This window comes from Diaphorina citri, unplaced genomic scaffold, assembly GCF_000475195.1.
Source record: "Diaphorina citri unplaced genomic scaffold, Diaci psyllid genome assembly version 1.1 scaffold237, whole genome shotgun sequence".
NCBI lineage: Eukaryota > Metazoa > Arthropoda > Insecta > Hemiptera > Psyllidae > Diaphorina > Diaphorina citri.
The window spans coordinates 133,656-152,429 of record NW_007377674.1 but is presented as its reverse complement, the minus strand read 5'-3'; the positions used below and the strand labels follow the sequence as shown (position 1 = coordinate 152,429).

Genomic DNA, 18,774 nt, shown 5'->3' with positions numbered 1-18,774 from the left:
AGGGTTGAAAAGCCGCCATTTTGTGATTCATGTACAAGGGCTGAGACGCCACTTGGGCTTTTCCACACTGAAAGGAGAGGAAATCGGTCCAGATTCAACAAGGGGGAAAAAAAATTAAAAAAAAAAAAAAAAAACGTTTTGTTCTCACCTCACAAACTCTTGTCGCAAGTTGAGCGCCACCTCGTGGTTATTATCAACAAACACTCGCACCGGTCTTGTCAGCGAGACAGACACGAGGTCATTGACCGCATCAGTCATAGTGGCGGAGAACAGCATGGTCTGACGGGTTCGGGAACAGAGGCGGATGATTTCTTTCATTTGAGACGCGAAATGTTCGTCCAACATCCTGGAAGTGATAAGAGAAAAGGGACTTTTAAAATAAATTAGTTTTAAAAGAGGCACGACTTCGAACGTCATTAGCCCCAACTTGGTTCCACAAGGGGGGGGGGGATATGTGGCCATAAGAAATTGCAAGCAAAGGGCAAAATCATTGCCCGGGGCAATCTACCATTTTTCTCTGTATGAATAACAAACCCTTAAAATCAATTACATACACAAAAAGCCCACTCTGAGGCTTGGTGTAGGGCCAAACAGCCCTAAAGGATGGGTTAAGCTTTTACGAACATATGATCAATTACCTTGTAAATTGTGACCTCAGTTCATTACCATTCTTTTCAGAAATGGGTTCATATGAGGCTCAAGTCTCACCTCAGATGAAAAATAAGACCATATAGGACATATTTACCTGTCAGCCTCGTCGAGCACTAGAACTTCAATATCGGAGAGAGAAAAGGAGGGAGTGTTGTGCAAGTGATCGAGAAGACGACCAGGCGTGGCTATAACGATATCGGGACACTTCCTCAGAACAGATTCCTACAGGGAGGGAGGTGGAAATGAATACAAATTATTTTATACTCTTAAAATAATAGTAAGCTGTTTTTGAAGAACACACTTTTATCAGGGCCCTAAGAGACCCAGACTAAACAAACAAGCACATTTCTTTGAAATCAGATCAGTTTTTTTTATGGTCTTCATGACTTTTGGTGTACCAATGTCTATTTCTAAATCAGATCTAGAAATGGATATCGTTTTACGTTTGTGTACCTACCTACATAATTACTTTTGCTTTAGTAGGTACTTTAATCCAGATCTTATTATTCTACTAGGGGGGACAAGGGACTTTTACTCACCTGTACTTTAACTTCTAAACCTCCCACTGACAGTGCCACCTCTACCGACGTGAACTGAGCCAACTGTCGTGTCACTTGGTACACTTGAACACCTAACTCTCGGGTAGGAACTAACACAAGCACTCTGGAAAAAAGGAAAGAATAATAAATAATAGGTAATATGTAGTACTTATATATACTGCTTAGATGGACCTGAAAAGTCCCTTTAATTCAGCAGTAGGCTACAACTATAGTTGCCAAATTCTCAAAGTATTTTAAGGATAAAATTCTATACCTTGGCTGGGATTGAACCCACACTCTTCTGTGTACCAGGTGATACCAGACCATTGATATTTGTCAACTGACTCATATCATACCCATGTCCTTGTCTCTGTTTTCTTCACTGAGATTCTTTTAAATACCTTTTCCAGAATACCTTTTTCTTACCTTGTGTTCTGATCATCTCGAGGTTTGTACAGCAATCTCTCTAGGATGGGTAACATGAAGGCAGCGGTTTTACCTGTCCCTGTAGCAGCACAACCACAAATATCTCGACCCAGCAATGCTACCGGTATGGTGGCTGCTTGAATAGGGGTAGGATAGATATAGTTGAGAGCTCCAATAGCCTATAGAAAAGGAAAAATGAAATAGAATTAGGTACTAATAATCATAATAATAATAATAATAATAAAGGAACATACCTACCTATTATTATTATTATTATTATGTTAAGGCAGTCTCTTTTGATCCCTTATGTGCCACGTCCATTTTAGTTTAGGACTATTGCACTGCAACATACCTACCTAATTATAGGTAGGTACATTACTTGGTATTATACATTTTCTAATGCCCATCTAATAAAAGACGTATACAGAAAAGAAAAAAAAAAATTGAATCTTCCAGGAATTGAATTTGGGACCTCCAGTGTGCAAACCTACTGTTATACCCATTCAGCAATGGAGGTAGCAGCTACTTACTTTAAGTAGAGGACGTGACAGGTTCATCTGATGAAAGCTACTGTTTTCTTCCACAGGAGGAGCATCCTCAAAGAATTCTTTTCCACCTTCATTCTCTTCATATTCCTCTGCTTCCACCTGTTTAAGTTTGCCTTCTTTAGCCAGTCTCTTCTGCTTCTTCTTTCCAATCAATTTCTGTCTATTTTTGATGTTATCATGTTTCATTTCATCATCAGGTAAGGCAAAATCTTCTTCTGCATCTACATCATCTTCTTCACTTCCTTCATTATCTTCCTTGTCCTCTTTGTTTCCTTCTTCATCACTACTGTCATCCTAAAATGAAAGGAACAAAATATAACATAGGTTTTTATTAGCTCCAAATTGTAAGCAGATGTTTTTAGCATAGTATTCCTTATAAAGGCCTTTGAATGTTCCTACAGGGACTCCCTGCACCAGGGGTCTGCAGGGGCAGAATACCTACATACCAGTTGGTGTTGAGATTTTGCTTTATTCTTAATCCATGGCTTTAGCTTGAGTGTTCTGATAGCCATAGCATTGTTTACCATACTTACTTGAAGTCTCAATTTCTTTCTAGCTCTGGCAATTCTGTCATCAATCCTAGTATTGTGTTTCCTCTTGATGTATTTGTCAAGATTATTCCATGTGTCTTTACCATAGCATTGTTTACCATACTTACTTGAAGTCTCAATTTCTTTCTAGCTCTGGCAATTCTGTCATCAATCCTAGTATTGTGTTTCCTTTTGATGTATTTGTCAAGATTATTCCATGTGTCTTTGATCAATCCCCCACCCACCCCCAGTTCCCTCCTCCCCCTCATCCAGTGTCATCCACAAACTTTTGACTTTTGAAATTTCCACAGAGGCACAGAAGAGTTTTCCAGGTGGCCTTTCTCTTCCAGTCCGATTTTCTGAAGGATTTACATTGGAAAAAGGTCAAATAACTAGTGTGGAAAAGAGAGAAGTGTAATGGAGGACCAGTTCTAAGCACCTACTCAATTAGACCGGATCCAGTCCTGACTTGGAAATCATGGAAGATTTCAAATTCAAACTAAAGGGACTTATTCAGAAGAAGGTATGTATGGAATACTCTCACCAGAGGTCCATTTTTCTACTACTATGAAAGGCCTTTCTTCTTTACACTTATCATTCCTTTCAGGTTCTCATTTTGGAAAGGAGCCCATCTGGTACGGTTGCACTTGCACAGTACTCAAATCTGACAGTGGGTATATCACAACACTGGTAATATTATTATTTACTTTGTATCACCATATCAAACCATTCCAGTAATTATGCAGAAGTCACGTCCGTGGAAAAGAAAAGCTCCTTTGTGTATTCAACCCAACCCTATAATAACGCTAATCACTGCTCTAATTGTGAAAACTCCTTCTTGTGTTTAACCTAACCCTATAATAACCAGGGTCACTGCTTGTTTGTGCCAGTTCCTTTGGTAGTAATATTCCATGGACGTGACTTCTGCACAAGTACCAATTTCTGTTTCCAGTCTTATCAAATTCCCGTAGTGTCCCCAAATTCTTCTTACTATCTATCCGACCAAATAGAGGATGAATTTGATGAAAAGAAGGAGGATAAAATCAATGAAACACAATATGAGGACAAGACAAGTGATGAAGATTTGGTGAAGAATATTGAACCAATATTTTTCACTGATGATGGCAGTGTTGACATGTTTCAATATGAACTAGAGGTAACTATTTATCCACAAGCATATTGTAATGTTAGTGTCACTTTGGTCATCAGTCAATTGATATTATAATTGGGTGATTCAGACTCTCAAAAGGTGGGTTACTAGAAAATTTCCAAATGATTCCCTCAGTACATTACAATACATTGAAATGAGGGTCTTTTCTGACAAAATTCCTGTGTGCGGAGCCTAGAAATGCATTTAAAAATAAATACATCATGAGACCAATTCATATTGATTTACCACTGTCTACTATTTCAACTAACTTTCAGAATTTGAAGGACAACATTGATAATGTTGAAGAGCTACAGAAGAACATGAAAACCCTAACTGCTCAACATCAGGCTGTATGCAAACAGGTTGTAGACCTTATCAACCTGAAACAGGACCAGTTTAATTCCCAGTTTGAAGAGTAAGTTAAATTATACACTTCTTGTTGCTTGACAGAATGAGTGAGCTCTTGTTGATCCTTAGTTGGATCACTATCAACAAATAATATTCATGTACTCATGTACACTTCTTGAATAGGGACCAAAGAATCCTTTTATTCAAGTTGTAGGAGGTTGTTATTATTATGATTAAAAAAAAAAAAAAAAAAAAAAAAAAAAAAAAAAAAAACTTCAGCTGAGATTAGGGTTTTTTTTTTTTAAATAAAAAAAAAAAAAAAAAAAAAAAAAAAAAACATATATACCTCAGCTGAGATTAAATTTATTCCATTCTAATTACCAGGTGAGTTCCTTGATTTTTACATCAATCAATTGCGTTATTAATTCTAGTTGAACTGTTATCTCCTTAGATTTCAAGAAATTCAAAGCCAGCTGTCCACCAGTTTGCTACTCTGCCGCTCAACTAGAACCAAACTCTCCTATGCTAACAATCTGTATACTACATCCAGCTTGAAAATTCTGTCCACTTTTAGAAGAAGAAATGTCACTTTGGATCTGTTGAAGTCACTCAATTCTATAAAGGCTTTGGTAAGTTAATTTGTATACTAATTCCTAGGGCCACACTTTGACATGTGCTCTCTAGGTAGATCTGAACTAGTACCTAGTTATCCTAAAACTAATAATACTGTTTAATAATTCAATTTATATCATTTGATTTCTGCCTCAGCTCCAAACCGAGCACAAGTTGAACCAGTTACTCCTAGAAGAGAACTACCCGTCTGCTATCTCTCTAATATTGGACTGCACACAAGTGACTCACAGCCAGGGTCTGAAACACTTCTCCTGTATTGCAGCTCTCAGTAATAAACTACAAGACACTCTGGTCATGACTGAAGAGTATCTGGATGAAGTGCTGTCCAAAGTAAGTATTTTGACTCGGTTATTGAAAAATAGGCACTTTATAGCTCCAAATTCCTTATCACATTCCTATTCTAAGAGGTGAATTTTTCCCATTTGTTGTCATAAACCTTGCTATTAGAAAGAACACCAGAGACAAGACGCAACAACTTTGGGCAAAAACTACTGATGAAAAAATAGGAAGTAAAAAAGGCCTAATACCTATAGAGAACTGTTAATAGGTAGTGAGGTAATTTTCTCTATATTTCAGATCTGCATCCAATTCAAAAGTGACATTTATTCAAAGCTCCAGGTAGCCTACACACTGCTGGGAAAATCCCGCGTGGCTGTAGACCAACTCCTGATGCATTTCACATCCACTGTTCACAATACAGCCTTCTCCATTACTCAACAATATGTGGACAAGACATATCTGAGTGGGCCTAAGAAGCAATATGGAGATCTATGTAAGGTAAGGAGGAGAGAGAGGAATATCTGTCTGAGTTTCATATCATTTTTGGGAAAAAAACCCAATTACTTATTTCTAAAGCTAAAAACTTGGTAAATTTTCTCCTGCCTTAAAGATTTTTTTTCAAGAGGTTTGATAGAGGGAACTGTGATTGCTTAGGTCTTATCTTCCCGAAAGCAAAGAGAGGACGAAGACAGGATAGGAGAAAGCCAGCCGTTCCAAGAACAAACATCCGTTCAGGATAAAATCCGCCCCGGGCGGGAATCGAACCCGCGGCCTAGCGCTTACAAGGCAGACGTGCTACCAAACCAACCAAGCTTACTAGGCTGGCTCTCCTGTTTTAAATAGATGTTCATTTGCATGACTTTCAGTGTATTGATGACAACAAAGTACTAGCCTGTCTGCTGACCCTGTGCAAATCTATGTGGACCATACTGAAGAATTATCATCAAGTGGTTAGATGGCATGAGAAGAACACATGTGCTCCTGAAAAATCTGGTGCGTGAAATATTACTGTTACATATTGAAATTTGGTATGTAGTCCACAATTGTGACAAGGATGCAACACGAAACATTTGTTTAAAATAGGTACTGCGGTTGGCGGTATTTTGACCGCTTTTTAGTAGGTTTTGACTGCTTTTTGGCGGTTTTCAGCTGTACTGACCTGACTATACATGGTTAGAGCAGAAGAAAAAACACCATTCAAAAGCAAAAAGATAAGGATGCTTAGTCGAGTGATGTTCACACCAGATTTTTGAGAGTCTGGTTTCTGAGTTTAAGTACTGAGCTATGTACTTGTTTATTTTGCTTCCTCAGATCCTGATGATTTCGAGAGAAATCTGAACGAGCAATATGTACAGCAAAAACTACAGGGTGGCTTCACCAGACTATGGAACGATGTACAGGGTAGAGTGTCCATACTGATTCTGTCTTCTACACTGTCCGGATTCAAGTTTGATGACTTCCTTCAGATGCTGGCTATTGTTCATAAGTAAGTTACCTTTTTTTTCAAGAGGTTTGATAGAGGGAACTGTAACTGGTAAGGTCTTATCGCCCCGAAAGCGAAGAGAGAAGAAGAGGAGAAAGCCAGCCGTTCTCAGAACGAACATTATCCGTTCAGGATAAAATACGCCCATGATGGGGATCGAACGAGCGGCCTGGCTAACTTGATAATTGAATGATCTAAGTTATTTCTATTTTTCGCCGACCGAACCGTACATTTTCGAACCTCGGCTCAGGTACACTTTTGATCTACTTTTTCGAAAGGAACATTTCTGTAATCTGAGCCGAAAGGTAATGTGAGAAAGGCAAACTGCTTGCGAGCTTTTTCCAAAGTAATGCGCTAGATAGCGGAACTTTGACCCTGAATAACGGCTGAATCGCAGATTTCTGGAAATGAGCCTCAGGGACGCTTTTGAAGCATGCTGTAACTACAAAAGTTACAAGGAGTTCACTAGGACTTTTGAGCCATGCTGTATATTCTATAATGAACTTCTCTATAAAGTTTGAGCCACCCGAGCCGTAAAGTCCTCAAATACGCAAACTCCTGTCTTACATTGCAGGCTGACTCTCATAGGAGAAGAATTCTGTTCGAGTGACTCTATGGAGTTGCATAACTCAATCAAAACTCAGAGCTCCAACTATTTCGCCAAATATCACACCAAATGTTTGGACGAGCTGAGAATATTTCTCGAGAACGAAGCATGGATATCCTTTCCTTTTTGGTTTTTCCCCCCCCCCCCCCGTATCTTTAATCTTTCAATATAATTTATCTGAGCCAAACTAACTAGCTTTCAATACTTTGTAGAAAGCCGGCCCAAGGCCACTTTATCGAATCTCTCTGCAAAGTTTGAGCGACCTCAGGCGAAGTCGTGAGAACCGCGCACTGCTTTTGAACATTTTTTGGTTAAAATTATGTTTGAACATCTTACCCACCTGTTCATTTCTTCACTGAACTTTCCACTTCATTTGTGTTCAGGTTCTCAGGGGCTCGCAAGTGCTCCAGCGGGGGCCGTGCCCTCATGCAGTTGGATTGGGTGCAATTGAACACCAAGCTGGAAGAAATGTCGCAATTGAAACCTCCTCTCCCTTTGCGGCCCCTGATAGACTCCTATCTGAAAGCGTACTACATGCAAGAGAGTGCCTTAGAAGATTACCTTAGAAGTCAGTTTAGTGTAAGTAGCTCCGACTCCTACTACAATTAGTGCGGAGATTAAGACCCATAACACCAGCACCAGCCTAGTTAGCTTGGTTGCTAGCGCGTCTGCCTTGTAAGCGCTAGGCCGCGGGTTCGATTCCCGCCCGGGACGGATTTTATCCTTATTGGATAATGTTCGTTCTCGGAACGACTGGCTTTCACCCATCCTGTCTTCCTTCTCTCTTCGATTTCGGGACGACAAGATCTTAGCAGAAAAAAAAGACTACCTTAAAGGCCAGCCTTAAGTGAGTCCTACAGATTAGTGCGGTAACTACCCCTAAATTTTGAGGGCGGGGATGAGTGTTTCACTTTCATCAGAAGGTAACCCCCGTTTAATTTATGTCTCCTTTGAGAATCGAACCCGGGATCTTTTGAAAGGGAAGCAAATGCATAACCTCTAGTCTAGACTAACCATGCCTGTTGTTGTTGTAGCAGTAGCTACCCGTGCCTCCTTATCTTTCCATCTTTCAGGAATTCTCCTATCGTCAGTTGGAGTCCCTCGTGCTTTGCTGTCTGGTGTGTCAGAACGATAAGAAATCTAGACAGAGACTGCTCACTCTACTAGAGGACCAGAAATCTCACGTCAGATAGAACTAGGTGCGTCATTCCTGTGCAGAATCTCCGTCCAAATATCCTTGTGAATCTCGAAAGTCAGTCGACATGGCAAGTTCGACCTAGATGTAAACTTTAGAAATCTCATCTTTTTTTTCATCTGTTTTTTTTTTTCCCCCAAGATTGTACCTACCTTGGAAGAGCTTTCGCATTGCTTCAAGGAACATTCTATTTTATCCATGCCTATCCAAGAACGGAAAAGTTCAGTCAGAAAATTTCCGCCCTGACCGGGATTCGAACCCAGCACCTCCAGGTTGAAAGTCAGTGCTCTTGACCACTCAGCCACAGAGATGGGCCTTAGATTTCTCTTTTTTAAAAAATCTCCTGTCACATAATCGTCTGTAATGTTTCTTATGAGGTTTGATATAACTCTGTAACTGCCAAGGGCTTATCGTCCCGAAAGCGGAGAGAGAAGGAAGACAGGATAGAAGAAAGCCAACCGCTCCGAAAACGAGCCTTATCTGTTTAGTTTAAAGTTCGCCCCGAGCGGGAATCGAACCCGCGACCTAGCACTTACAAGGCAGCCGCGCTACCTTCCAAGATAACTAGGCTTAAAACGCAACTCTAGGTCTAGGAATTTCTTGTATTGTCCTCGCCTACATATCCCACAATCGACCCTGGCTCTTCAGTGTGCAAGGCAAGTAAAATGAACTAATCTCATCTATTTCACATCACACTTAATCTCAATATTATATTTTCAATTTTTATTTTATTTATTAACTCAATCAATGCCAGAACTTATACATTTTAATTGTTCCCGAGGATTTTTTTTAGTCATAAATAACTCCATTATTCTAATTAGGTACCGCGATCATAATCTTTAGTTTTAGAAATTACTATTGTGTTTAAATAATATTTATCGATACCTATGAAATATCTACGAGTGACTCCATTTCAATATTTATGCTGGACATTTCCACATGGTGTTTTGATTACTTTTTTCCTGAAGGTAATTTTTTGGTTTTAGGTCCCTTCTGTTAAGGTTTTATCGTCCCGAAATCGAAGACATCATAGGAGAAAGCTAGCCATTCCGGGGACGAACATTATCCGTGTAGGATCAAACCCGACCGGGCGGGAATCGGACCCGCGGCCTAGATGGCTCTGAAAGTGGGTGCAATTTTTTGTACGGTAATAAATTTGTTGTACGTACGGTAATGTAAACATATGTTGGTGCAATATGGCAACAGTGGTGTATTTCAAAAAAAGAAAAATGCGCGCCAAATTTAAAGTTTTTTTTTTGAAAAAAGAAAAGCTGGGAAAGTAAAAACCAGTTTTCTTTTTCTTCTGTGATTTTCCTGTTAATTTTGATAACACTGTGATAAGTTCACTGCTATGTATTATTATGATAAGTTATAGTAGTTGGTTGGATTGAGATCTCATTTCCTCTCTTTGGATAACAGAAAAACGGAAACATATTGAACCCAAGAATCTCACAATGAGTGATTCAGAAGAATTTAACCTTTACTTGGCCAACTTGGAGGAGTTTGTGTTCGATGAGAATAAAATTGTAAGTTGAGAACTTTCCTTTGTCTTTTTTTATAATATCCATGTGTATTGATTTGAACTATTGAACTACATACTCTGGTCCATTGTGACCAAAAGACTAACAACGGAACTGTCCTGAAATTGGAGAGTGGAGGACAGCTGACAGGATAGAAGAAGGTCAGCTGTTTCAAGAAAAAGCCTTACCTCTCTAGGATAAAGTTCGCCCTGGGTGGGATGCACTAGATTTCAATATGATGTGGTTAGTTTGTCAAAGGTACTTGGTGTCGCTATGCCAAATTTACATAAATAGTTCTCGTGTTAGTAGGTAGATACTTAATAAAATGTCAACAAAGATTTTTTTTCATACCTATTTATAGCTATGTTATTTTTTCAGGTTTCCATCAGTTGGTTAAGTAGAACACTGATTCGCCCCGAGCGGGAATCGAACCCGCGACCTAGCACTTACAAGGCAGCCGCGCTACCTTCCAAGATAACTAGGCTTAAAACGCAACTCTGTCCACACATAGTCGACGGTTGTCGATCGATGTGAATTTATTATGAATTGATGTGGATCAACTTCGATTATGTGTGGCCTTTACAGGATACAGGTCCCTCTATCAAATCTCCTCAAGAAAATCCTTTGAATGTTTGTCTTTCAAATTTGAGTCCTTCTGATGATTAATCCAGTCAACATTTTAAAAGGCTCATTTTAAAAGGTTTAATTTATCCTTCCACAGGTACAGTGAAAGAATTTGAAACCGTCAGCTGTTCCGATTCTGAAGGGGAATCGAACCCAGTACAGCAGGATACGAAGAAACCCAAGGTGGAGGAAAAGGAAACCAAATCTAAAACCCCGCCTGCTTCGAAACCCACGAAATCTCCCAACGCGACGAAGCAAACGTCCATACTGAGTTTCTTCAAGAAATCTGGGTAGACCCAGTGAGGTAAATATTTACCTATGTGTACCTAATTATTTATGTGTAATCTAACGACCACAATCGGAGTTTACACGTGGTTTAACTCTTCAATTAAGCAATCCATATTTGTCTTTTTGTCTAGGTCTAGGATAAAATCCACCCCGGGCAGGAATCGAAACCGCGACCTGGCACTTAAAAGGCAGACGCGCTACCCTCCAAGCTAACTAGGCTTTTAAACTTTCAAGGCAAGCAGATTGCTCAATAGAAGAGTTAAACTTAAACCAAATTTAAACTCGGATTGTAGAGGTATATCATAAATGTATTTATTCTTGTCGAGGTGCCAATGGCATATTACAACTTTAGTGGTGGAGCACCATACCCTATGCTAATAATAAAAGAGGGAAAAACTATGTTGATTGTAATGCCGCTACTGGTCGCGACTCATTACGTACGAGTATTATTTTACGTTTACGTGTGCTGTTATGTATTACTTATTTCATGTCAGGACATCTAAATATCGTGATTTCACCAAGTCACTAGATATCTTTCACTTTATACACGTCAATATTTAATATTTTTAAAATAGATAAATGAAAACCCAGTTTTTTTTTCTGTTTATAAACTTTTCTGTAGCAAGAATTTTATTTAACAAACAACAAAGGAAATATACTTTAGTAATGGAAAGTAAAAAATAGGTAAGTTAGATACCTATGTACCATGCAAGGCAGAGCTTGTTTGACTGCTGGGGGTAAAGATGTAAAGAGACTACATAATAAGTCATATCTGAGCTAGATAAACAAGCTATGTTCTACTGTGAAACGTGAAATGCGAAGGTGTAAAGTAATCTGGTAGCCCCAGCTCCACCCACTACTTCAAATTCAAACAGTAAACCAGCTGTGAGTGGAAAAACAACAGATAAACCAGGAGACAGTACCAAGAAGTCACCAGTTAAAAATACCATAGGCAACATGTTCAGTAAATTTGAGTGCTTTTACCCTTCATACCACCTTCAATGTTCACTCTTCCCTAGTTGACCCATCTTTGCGTTTCCCTTACACTTGGTCACTAGACAGCTAGACACAGTAGGGTATAACTACTTCTTTCTCCCTTTCCCCATGCCTCCCTTCTTACCTCCCTTTCCCTTATTCCCACCCCGGTTCATTTTCATGTTAAATTTCTCCTGACTTTTCTTCGGCGCGTTCTTCATGTTCGCCTTTCGTTTCTTCATCATGAAGTTTTCCTTCTTCTTTTGGTGTGCCCTGGAAAACAAGCAAAAATAATCATGAATAAATGTAAACAAGTTTTTCATCACAGAGGGACCAGGGGGAAGACACAAACAAAAAGCTTGGTCTTAGGTGTAGGGGCAAACAGCCTTAAAGGCTGGATTAACTAGGCGAGGTTGAAGCTGGAGGTGTTCTCTGCCACCTAACTACCATCTTTGAGCTCTATTGTTGTGCTCAAATTCTCAAATAAATGAGAAAAAAATTCCATGAATAAACCCGTGGCAAACAACCTGACTGAAAACTCGCCGAGTTAAAATATCGAACCCGCTTTAGTCGTTCAATTAGAATACCAATACTTACTGGTATCTCGCCATTTTGACTTGCTTTTCGCTCACATCTGTCAAATTGTTTGCCTGTCCGAATAGATTCTTCTTTTTGCCACCTAGAAAAGAATGCAAAGTAAACAAAGAATAAGTAACAAATTTCAGAAAAAAAATTTGAACTTCATGTTTTTCCCTCTTCGTTATTGTTCAGGTTGCATATAGTTGTATTCGGAATTTCCCCTTTCCTGAAGCTACTTTCCCCTCTTTCGGCGTGATAGTGCCAGTACTAAAAACCATAGGAAATCCAAGATGTTGTTTCAAACGTCGTGTCGGGAACTTGTTGCTGTTTTCATCCAAGATAGCGCGATATGAAAATTGGTTCCGTTCTCGAAAGTTTACTGAAAGGAAAATACACCTAATACGAAACCTCTCCAATATCTCACAAATGGCTACTTTCTCGTTTCTCTGTGGTGTATAATACCTCTAGTAGCGCTGTCGAACTTTCTTGACTTGGCGGGTCGGAGAGCTACCGCGCTTCTTAATATCTATTTCTCCTTACCTGGTTTGTTGGGTCTGGGCCTCGAGAAGCTCTCCTCCTCTTCATTCTCATCATCACTCACAAATCCATCTGCCATGGATTTGATTCTATTCCCCTTCAGTTTACTCTTGCTCGCCTTGGCCTGCCGGAAGGCTATCTTCTGCAATTTGTACTGATCGTCATTGAACTTATCTTCCTCTGCATTTTCCTTCTTCTTTTTCTTGTCCATTTTCTCTTTGATTGCTTTCCCGGCGCGCTTGCCTCGTTTCTGAATCAGCGACAGATATTCTTCTCGGTCCTCATCCAATTTTTCTGTTGATTAAGTATAACATGCAAAAAAATAATTAAAAATACATAGTGATAAGCTGATCTTAAGTATTTTCACATCCTAGATAGCTAGTGGCGAAACACAAAGCGCCCTATCACGATGACGGCTCTTTGATTGCTTTCCCGGCGCGCTTGCCTCGTTTCTGAATCAGCGACAGATATTCTTCTCGGTCCTCATCCAATTTTTCTGTTGATTATAACATGCAAAAAAATAATTAAAAATTGTATTAGTGATAAGCATTTTCACATCCTAGATAGCTAGTGGCGAAACACAAAGCGCCCTATCACGCTACAGCCATAAATGGTCTGGCTGGGGGACCTAAAACAGGGAGCAGACCAGTGTCTTGCTGTGAGACTGTAAATAAAGGATCAGAGCAGCTAAACCCTCACCAGCCTGGCTAGCTGGAGATTAGAAAGGATTTATCTCCAAAAGAAAAGCACTCATGATGGTTGACTACGGTTCAGGACGGGCTAAGTGATCTTGGCTAGAGACCATCAACCCCCCTCGGAACACGAACACCACTACAACAACAATATGACAGCCATAATAGAAGACAACTCACTCTTAATAGCAGCTCTCTCCTTCTTGGTCTGGAACCATTCCCGGGGTGGATTTTCATGTAGGGGTTTCTTTTCCTTGAGCATTTTCTCTGCCTTGCTCACTTGTTCATCTGCCTTGTTGAGTAACCGGTCGTGCTTTTCTTCAGTTAGAATCTTCTGTACTTCACCTTCAATAGCTTCCACCTTGGCGCGGTATTTGTCTACGATTTCTGCAAGGGGGGGAGGGGGGAAAGAAGGTGTTTTTAGTCTTGGGCTTCAGGAAAAAGGAGAAAAACTATCAAATCTTAGTTAGAGAAGGAACTTACAACGAAGATCTTACCGTCCCGAAATAGAGAACAGGGGCACAGCATAGAAGAAAGGCCGCCGCGGGTGGGAATCGAACCCGCGACCTAGCGCTTACAAGGCAGACGCGCTACCCTCCAAGTTAACTAGACTGGCAAGGATCTCTTTTCCATTTCGTAGAAACTCAATCCATCCTTTAGCGTCTTTTCTACTTACCTACTTATCGGTTGGTATTATCCTATGTTTGACACAGTTTTTTGGAAATCAACTAAGCACAACATTTTGTTGTACGTACATCGCATTGCTGCGAAACATATGTCTTGTTCTACTAACCAGGTGGTATTATCCTATGTTTGACCGGGTTCTTGGCATTCTTAATAACTTGTTTGACCAGCTTCCTATCCACTTCTCCTGCCATGGACACCGATACTCCTCCTTTACCAGCCCGGGCTGTTCTGCCCACCCTGTGGATGTAGTGCTCCAGGGAATGGGGCATACGGTAGTTGATCACCTGTGAAACATAATATGGAAACTCTTAAAGTACAAGGAATTGGTTTGTTAATATGTTTTGAGTACAAAAAATCGATTTGTTGACTTGCAGGGTAAAAAAAAAGAAGATGAAGAAAAAAAAAACAAAGTGTGGGCTTATGGACTGCAGAGATAGAGAAGCAGTCTTATGAAAGATTTGCCAGCCTAGTTAGCCGTCTGCTTTGTAAGCGCTAGGCTGCGGGTTCGATTCTCGCCCAGGCCAGATTTTATCCTGAACGGATAATGGTCTTCCTCCTCTCTTCGATTTCGGGATGATAAGACCTTAGCAATTACAGTTCCCTCTGTCAAACCTCTTAAAAAAGTAAAAGATCAAGGTATACTTACAGTCTTAACGCCTCGAATGTCCAATCCTCGAGCAGCCACGTCTGTGGCAATGAGGACATCTGTTTCTTCGTCCTTGAACTTCCGTAGAGATTCCAATCGACTAGGCTGAGTCAAATTACCGTGCAACTCTCCTGCCTGAAAATATACGTCAGTGTTTAGCAGGGTTAAAATAGAACAAAATGTACATTTATCCTGATCAAATAGGACTCAAGAGTCCCTTTAACCTAGGAGTCCAAACAAGGGGTTTAGTCGGAATTTAGTTGTTTCCCCCAAAAAGGGGCTTATTTTCAATCAGAGCCATAATAGACACTTTTTCTCCACCGAAAAAGAACATGGTACTGTAGTCGACTTTTCCTAGGATTCTAAATACTTCATCATGAATATTCTCCAGTACTGACCAAAAGAAATCGTCAGTTCCACCCTACCCTGGACTCAATGATTTACAAACACATGAACCAAACCATATCCTTACCTTGATTCCCAATAGTCCCAGAAGGATGTGCATTTCATGAGCCTCTCGTTTGGTGGGCACAAATATCATTGTATGATCTTTGAATGTTCTGCACACAAGAGCAGCTAGAAGTGCTTTCCTGTCCAAGTGAGTGTCTTTACGTATCCTGAAACATAGTAGACATAAGAGTACTGGAGGACGTAAGAGAAAGAGGAAACTGGTCACTAAAACCATGACGGATGAGTCTGGATTCTTGCGTGAGTTGATTCCTTTATTTGTTAATAATAAAAGTGCATATATATACTGCTCGCATTAGACTGAAAAGTCCCTTTACTCCAGCAGTAGGCTACTACTATTTCTGTGTCTTTATTGTATTCTTCTATGCTGGACACAAAACTAAAATCATTGTCAAAGTCTGTGATCTTTTTTGTTTTGAACTTCTTTGGTTGATACTGTAAAGGAAAGCAAAAGACATTGATACATTAAATAAAATAGGCACTACCTCTGAGGAAAATTTTAAACGTGGAAGATTGGGTACAATGGCTGTCTGAGGATACCAACCCAAATTAGCCTTTGGACAAGCTTCTGTCTCAACATAAACTCTTAACCCCTGATTTTAGCAGATTAGGTACCTGTGACTTTGTTAAGGTACCTACCTGCTTATGTCATTTGAACATGGAATCAGTGATCTTGTAGCAATGTTACAGTAGTGGCATTCATAGAATATAGGTACATAGTTAGAGCCCTCGGGGATGGTACTTTTATCTTCTAGGACTCTAGGTAGGTAGTAGAAATCCTGAAGATAGTTCAGAGTGTAGTACCCAAGTACTTACCTCAACCTCCTTATCTGAGTCGTCTGAATAGTTGGGGACTTCTTCGTCGTCCTCAATAGTCTTTAACAGATCTACTTGCATTGTTTTCTGATAATAGAGTGCTGGATAACAAAATAACGCAGTATTAATTATTACCTAATTAATTAAAATTAAATTTTACCAGAAAAAGATCAAAGTATCAAACCACGTTGTTTTGATTTGATTTTCGTGCAACGTTGCCGCTATATACGAGTTACGAGATTCACGAGATTACCGTACAGTTTGTGTGGAGTTATCGTACACATCTTTTTGTTTACATTTTTGAAAACGTTTGAATACCTAGTTGAAATTAGAAATTCGGTGCTACTGAAGAAAGGATAAAAAAAGTTAAATTTTGGATTAAAAATCACCTAGTTTAGGTTTGTTCCAAGTAATTGAAGTTATATTCACATCCCAAGTACATCCTTCTACCCCAGATTTCAAGAGGTTACCACTTATTCACTGGTAATCAGAAGTACCGGCTGGAAAACAGTTGATGTGATACCTTATCAAGAAGCATGGAAGATGAACAGGTAATATATGCAAGAGACACTGGTATTTAAACACACAGGAGACAGGAAATCACATGATGTAAACACAGGAAATCCTCTTGTCCAAGCTGACTTGCACAATATTTATTACCCGTAGACGCTTAGCTATAGAACTCACTCAAGATATCTCTCTGTTATCTACTTATCAAAATAACTATTGATTTCTATTTGGTTGTATTTCCAGATCCCCACTATTTCTGTCAAAGAACCCCTGGATTTGATCCGGTTAAGTTTAGATGAAAGAGTCCATGTCAAAATGAGAAATGAAAGAGTTCTGAGAGGAAAATTACATGTAAGTATTATTCTTTAATGTTGTCAGCCTTGTTATTTCTTATTCATGATACTATTCATCAATTTTGTCCTGTTTGTTTCTCCAGGCCTATGACCAGCACTTGAACATGGTGCTAGGAGATGTAGAAGAAACTGTAACCACTGTAGAGATAGATGAGGAAACCTATGAAGAGATCTACAAAACTACCAAAAGAAGTATTCCCATGTTATTTGTAAGAGGAGATGGTGTGATCTTGGTATCCCCTCCCAACAGAACACCAGCTTTGTAAATATGTTCCAATAAACCCTAGCTCTAAGTTGAAAATCACCATCGTTTTGTTTATTTTGATTGACATTTGTATCATCAGTAGATCTTCATCATAGAAGAAATCATAGGTAAGTGCATTCATTACCTATACCTACTATTTATAAGCAGAATCTCTCTGGAAAAATGAAATTAATTACAAGTTAATATGTTATTTCTTAAAGATAAAAAAAATTGTATATTTCACTAAATAATTTATCATAGATAATACACTTAAATCAATTACAAATTGGATGTGTTACTTAAATTTATTTACAATAGGAGAGGTTTAAAAATTTAGAAAGATTTGAAGAAAGGAAGGTAATAGTAAATATTACCTTTCTTTCTTCCAAATTTTGGAAGAACCAATCCTGTGTTAGGTACCTATCTAATATTATGAAAGGAAAGAAGAGATGAATTGAGCAAGTTGCCTACCTTTACATAATTCACCATATTTTATTAATTTTGGTAATTCATCTTAACCATCTAGCTAGCAAAATTTATGAATGAGAATGTTTACAGTTTAAGGAAAAACAAATGTGTGAAATGACTGAAGAATAGTTGTCTTAACATAAATAAATAATGATCTGATTCAAAACTGACCAATAAAAAAATTGACTTGAGTAGGTATTCTCTTCCTCACTACCTGTGTTTGCATTCAACATCATCTCCTCTCTTCCCCTGAGAGTAATCTTTCTCCCCTTTGGTCTCTCTCCTTTTGCTTGTCCCTCCAAAGGTTTCCTATAACCTACGCAGGGTGTCTACCAGACTGGAAAACCGGGAAAACCGGGAAAAGTCAGGGAATTTCATGGGGACTGGAAAAGTCAGGGAAAAGTCAGGGAATTTCACGAAAAAGTGCCAAAAATCGAAAAAAGTCAGGGAATTTTTCAAAGCCTAAAAAAGACAAAGAAAGATTTCAATTAAAAAAGTATGCAACCATGAAGGGGCAACATATAATCTCTCAAAAATTTCGCCTGCGGCGCTGAAATTTTGTCTCTTCATGAAAAAGTTTTGGGAATATTTCAAAGCCTATAAAACGAGAAAAAGACTTTGGTCAGTAAAAAAAAGTACCTATGCAACCTTGAAGGAGCTACTTAAATTTTCTCGAAAAAAAAATTCGCCTGCGGCGCTGTCTTTTATTCTCTGACTCCAATAACTTTATTTTTTTAAAGCTAGCAGCACGCTATTGGCCAGATGGTCACCCATCCGGGTACTAACCACGCGCAACCGTGCTCAACTTCAGTGATCCATGCGGAACTGGTGCTTTCAGGTTGTGGTTATGTGCCGGGTTGAGCTGAGACAGTACTAGGTGAGAGAAGATATTGTTTCTACAGTTTGGCATGGGAGTGGTAACTTAAAAACAAGGCAAGTTTACCAACCTTGCCTATCTCAACCCGGTACATAACCACG

At 39.3% G+C, this 18,774-nt stretch overlaps 4 protein-coding genes across 4 annotated transcripts; 2 read left to right on the top strand and 2 right to left on the bottom strand.

Moving 5' to 3' along the window:
* Positions 1-27: 27 nt before the first annotated feature.
* On the bottom strand, positions 28-2,963 carry LOC103506475 (probable ATP-dependent RNA helicase DDX27). Its single transcript, XM_026821506.1, has 7 exons — positions 2,823-2,963; positions 2,147-2,458; positions 1,617-1,795; positions 1,191-1,314; positions 746-873; positions 149-346; positions 28-67 (listed from the first exon to the last, which is right to left on the bottom strand). The coding sequence occupies exons 1-7, from the start codon at positions 2,961-2,963 to the stop codon at positions 28-30; spliced, it is 1,122 nt and encodes a 373-aa protein (XP_026677307.1).
* LOC103506474 (syndetin) lies at positions 2,959-7,474 on the top strand. The gene is made up of 10 exons (XM_026821505.1): positions 2,959-3,217; positions 3,647-3,850; positions 4,120-4,259; positions 4,644-4,821; positions 4,961-5,155; positions 5,402-5,602; positions 5,971-6,097; positions 6,416-6,590; positions 7,162-7,323; positions 7,390-7,474. Exons 1-10 carry the CDS (start codon positions 3,173-3,175, stop codon positions 7,472-7,474), a joined length of 1,512 nt encoding a protein of 503 aa, XP_026677306.1. The 5' UTR covers positions 2,959-3,172.
* A 4,322-nt stretch (positions 7,475-11,796) lies between these two features.
* LOC103506471 (probable ATP-dependent RNA helicase DDX27) lies at positions 11,797-15,564 on the bottom strand. The gene is made up of 7 exons (XM_026821517.1): positions 15,410-15,564; positions 14,938-15,072; positions 14,398-14,575; positions 13,785-13,991; positions 12,916-13,206; positions 12,394-12,475; positions 11,797-12,069 (listed from the first exon to the last, which is right to left on the bottom strand). Exons 1-7 carry the CDS (start codon positions 15,476-15,478, stop codon positions 11,904-11,906), a joined length of 1,128 nt encoding a protein of 375 aa, XP_026677318.1. The 5' UTR covers positions 15,479-15,564; the 3' UTR covers positions 11,797-11,903.
* A 963-nt stretch (positions 15,565-16,527) lies between these two features.
* LOC103506458 (U6 snRNA-associated Sm-like protein LSm3) lies at positions 16,528-17,614 on the top strand. The gene is made up of 3 exons (XM_008470846.3): positions 16,528-16,772; positions 16,975-17,082; positions 17,168-17,614. Exons 1-3 carry the CDS (start codon positions 16,758-16,760, stop codon positions 17,348-17,350), a joined length of 306 nt encoding a protein of 101 aa, XP_008469068.1. The 5' UTR covers positions 16,528-16,757; the 3' UTR covers positions 17,351-17,614.
* Positions 17,615-18,774: the final 1,160 nt, after the last annotated feature.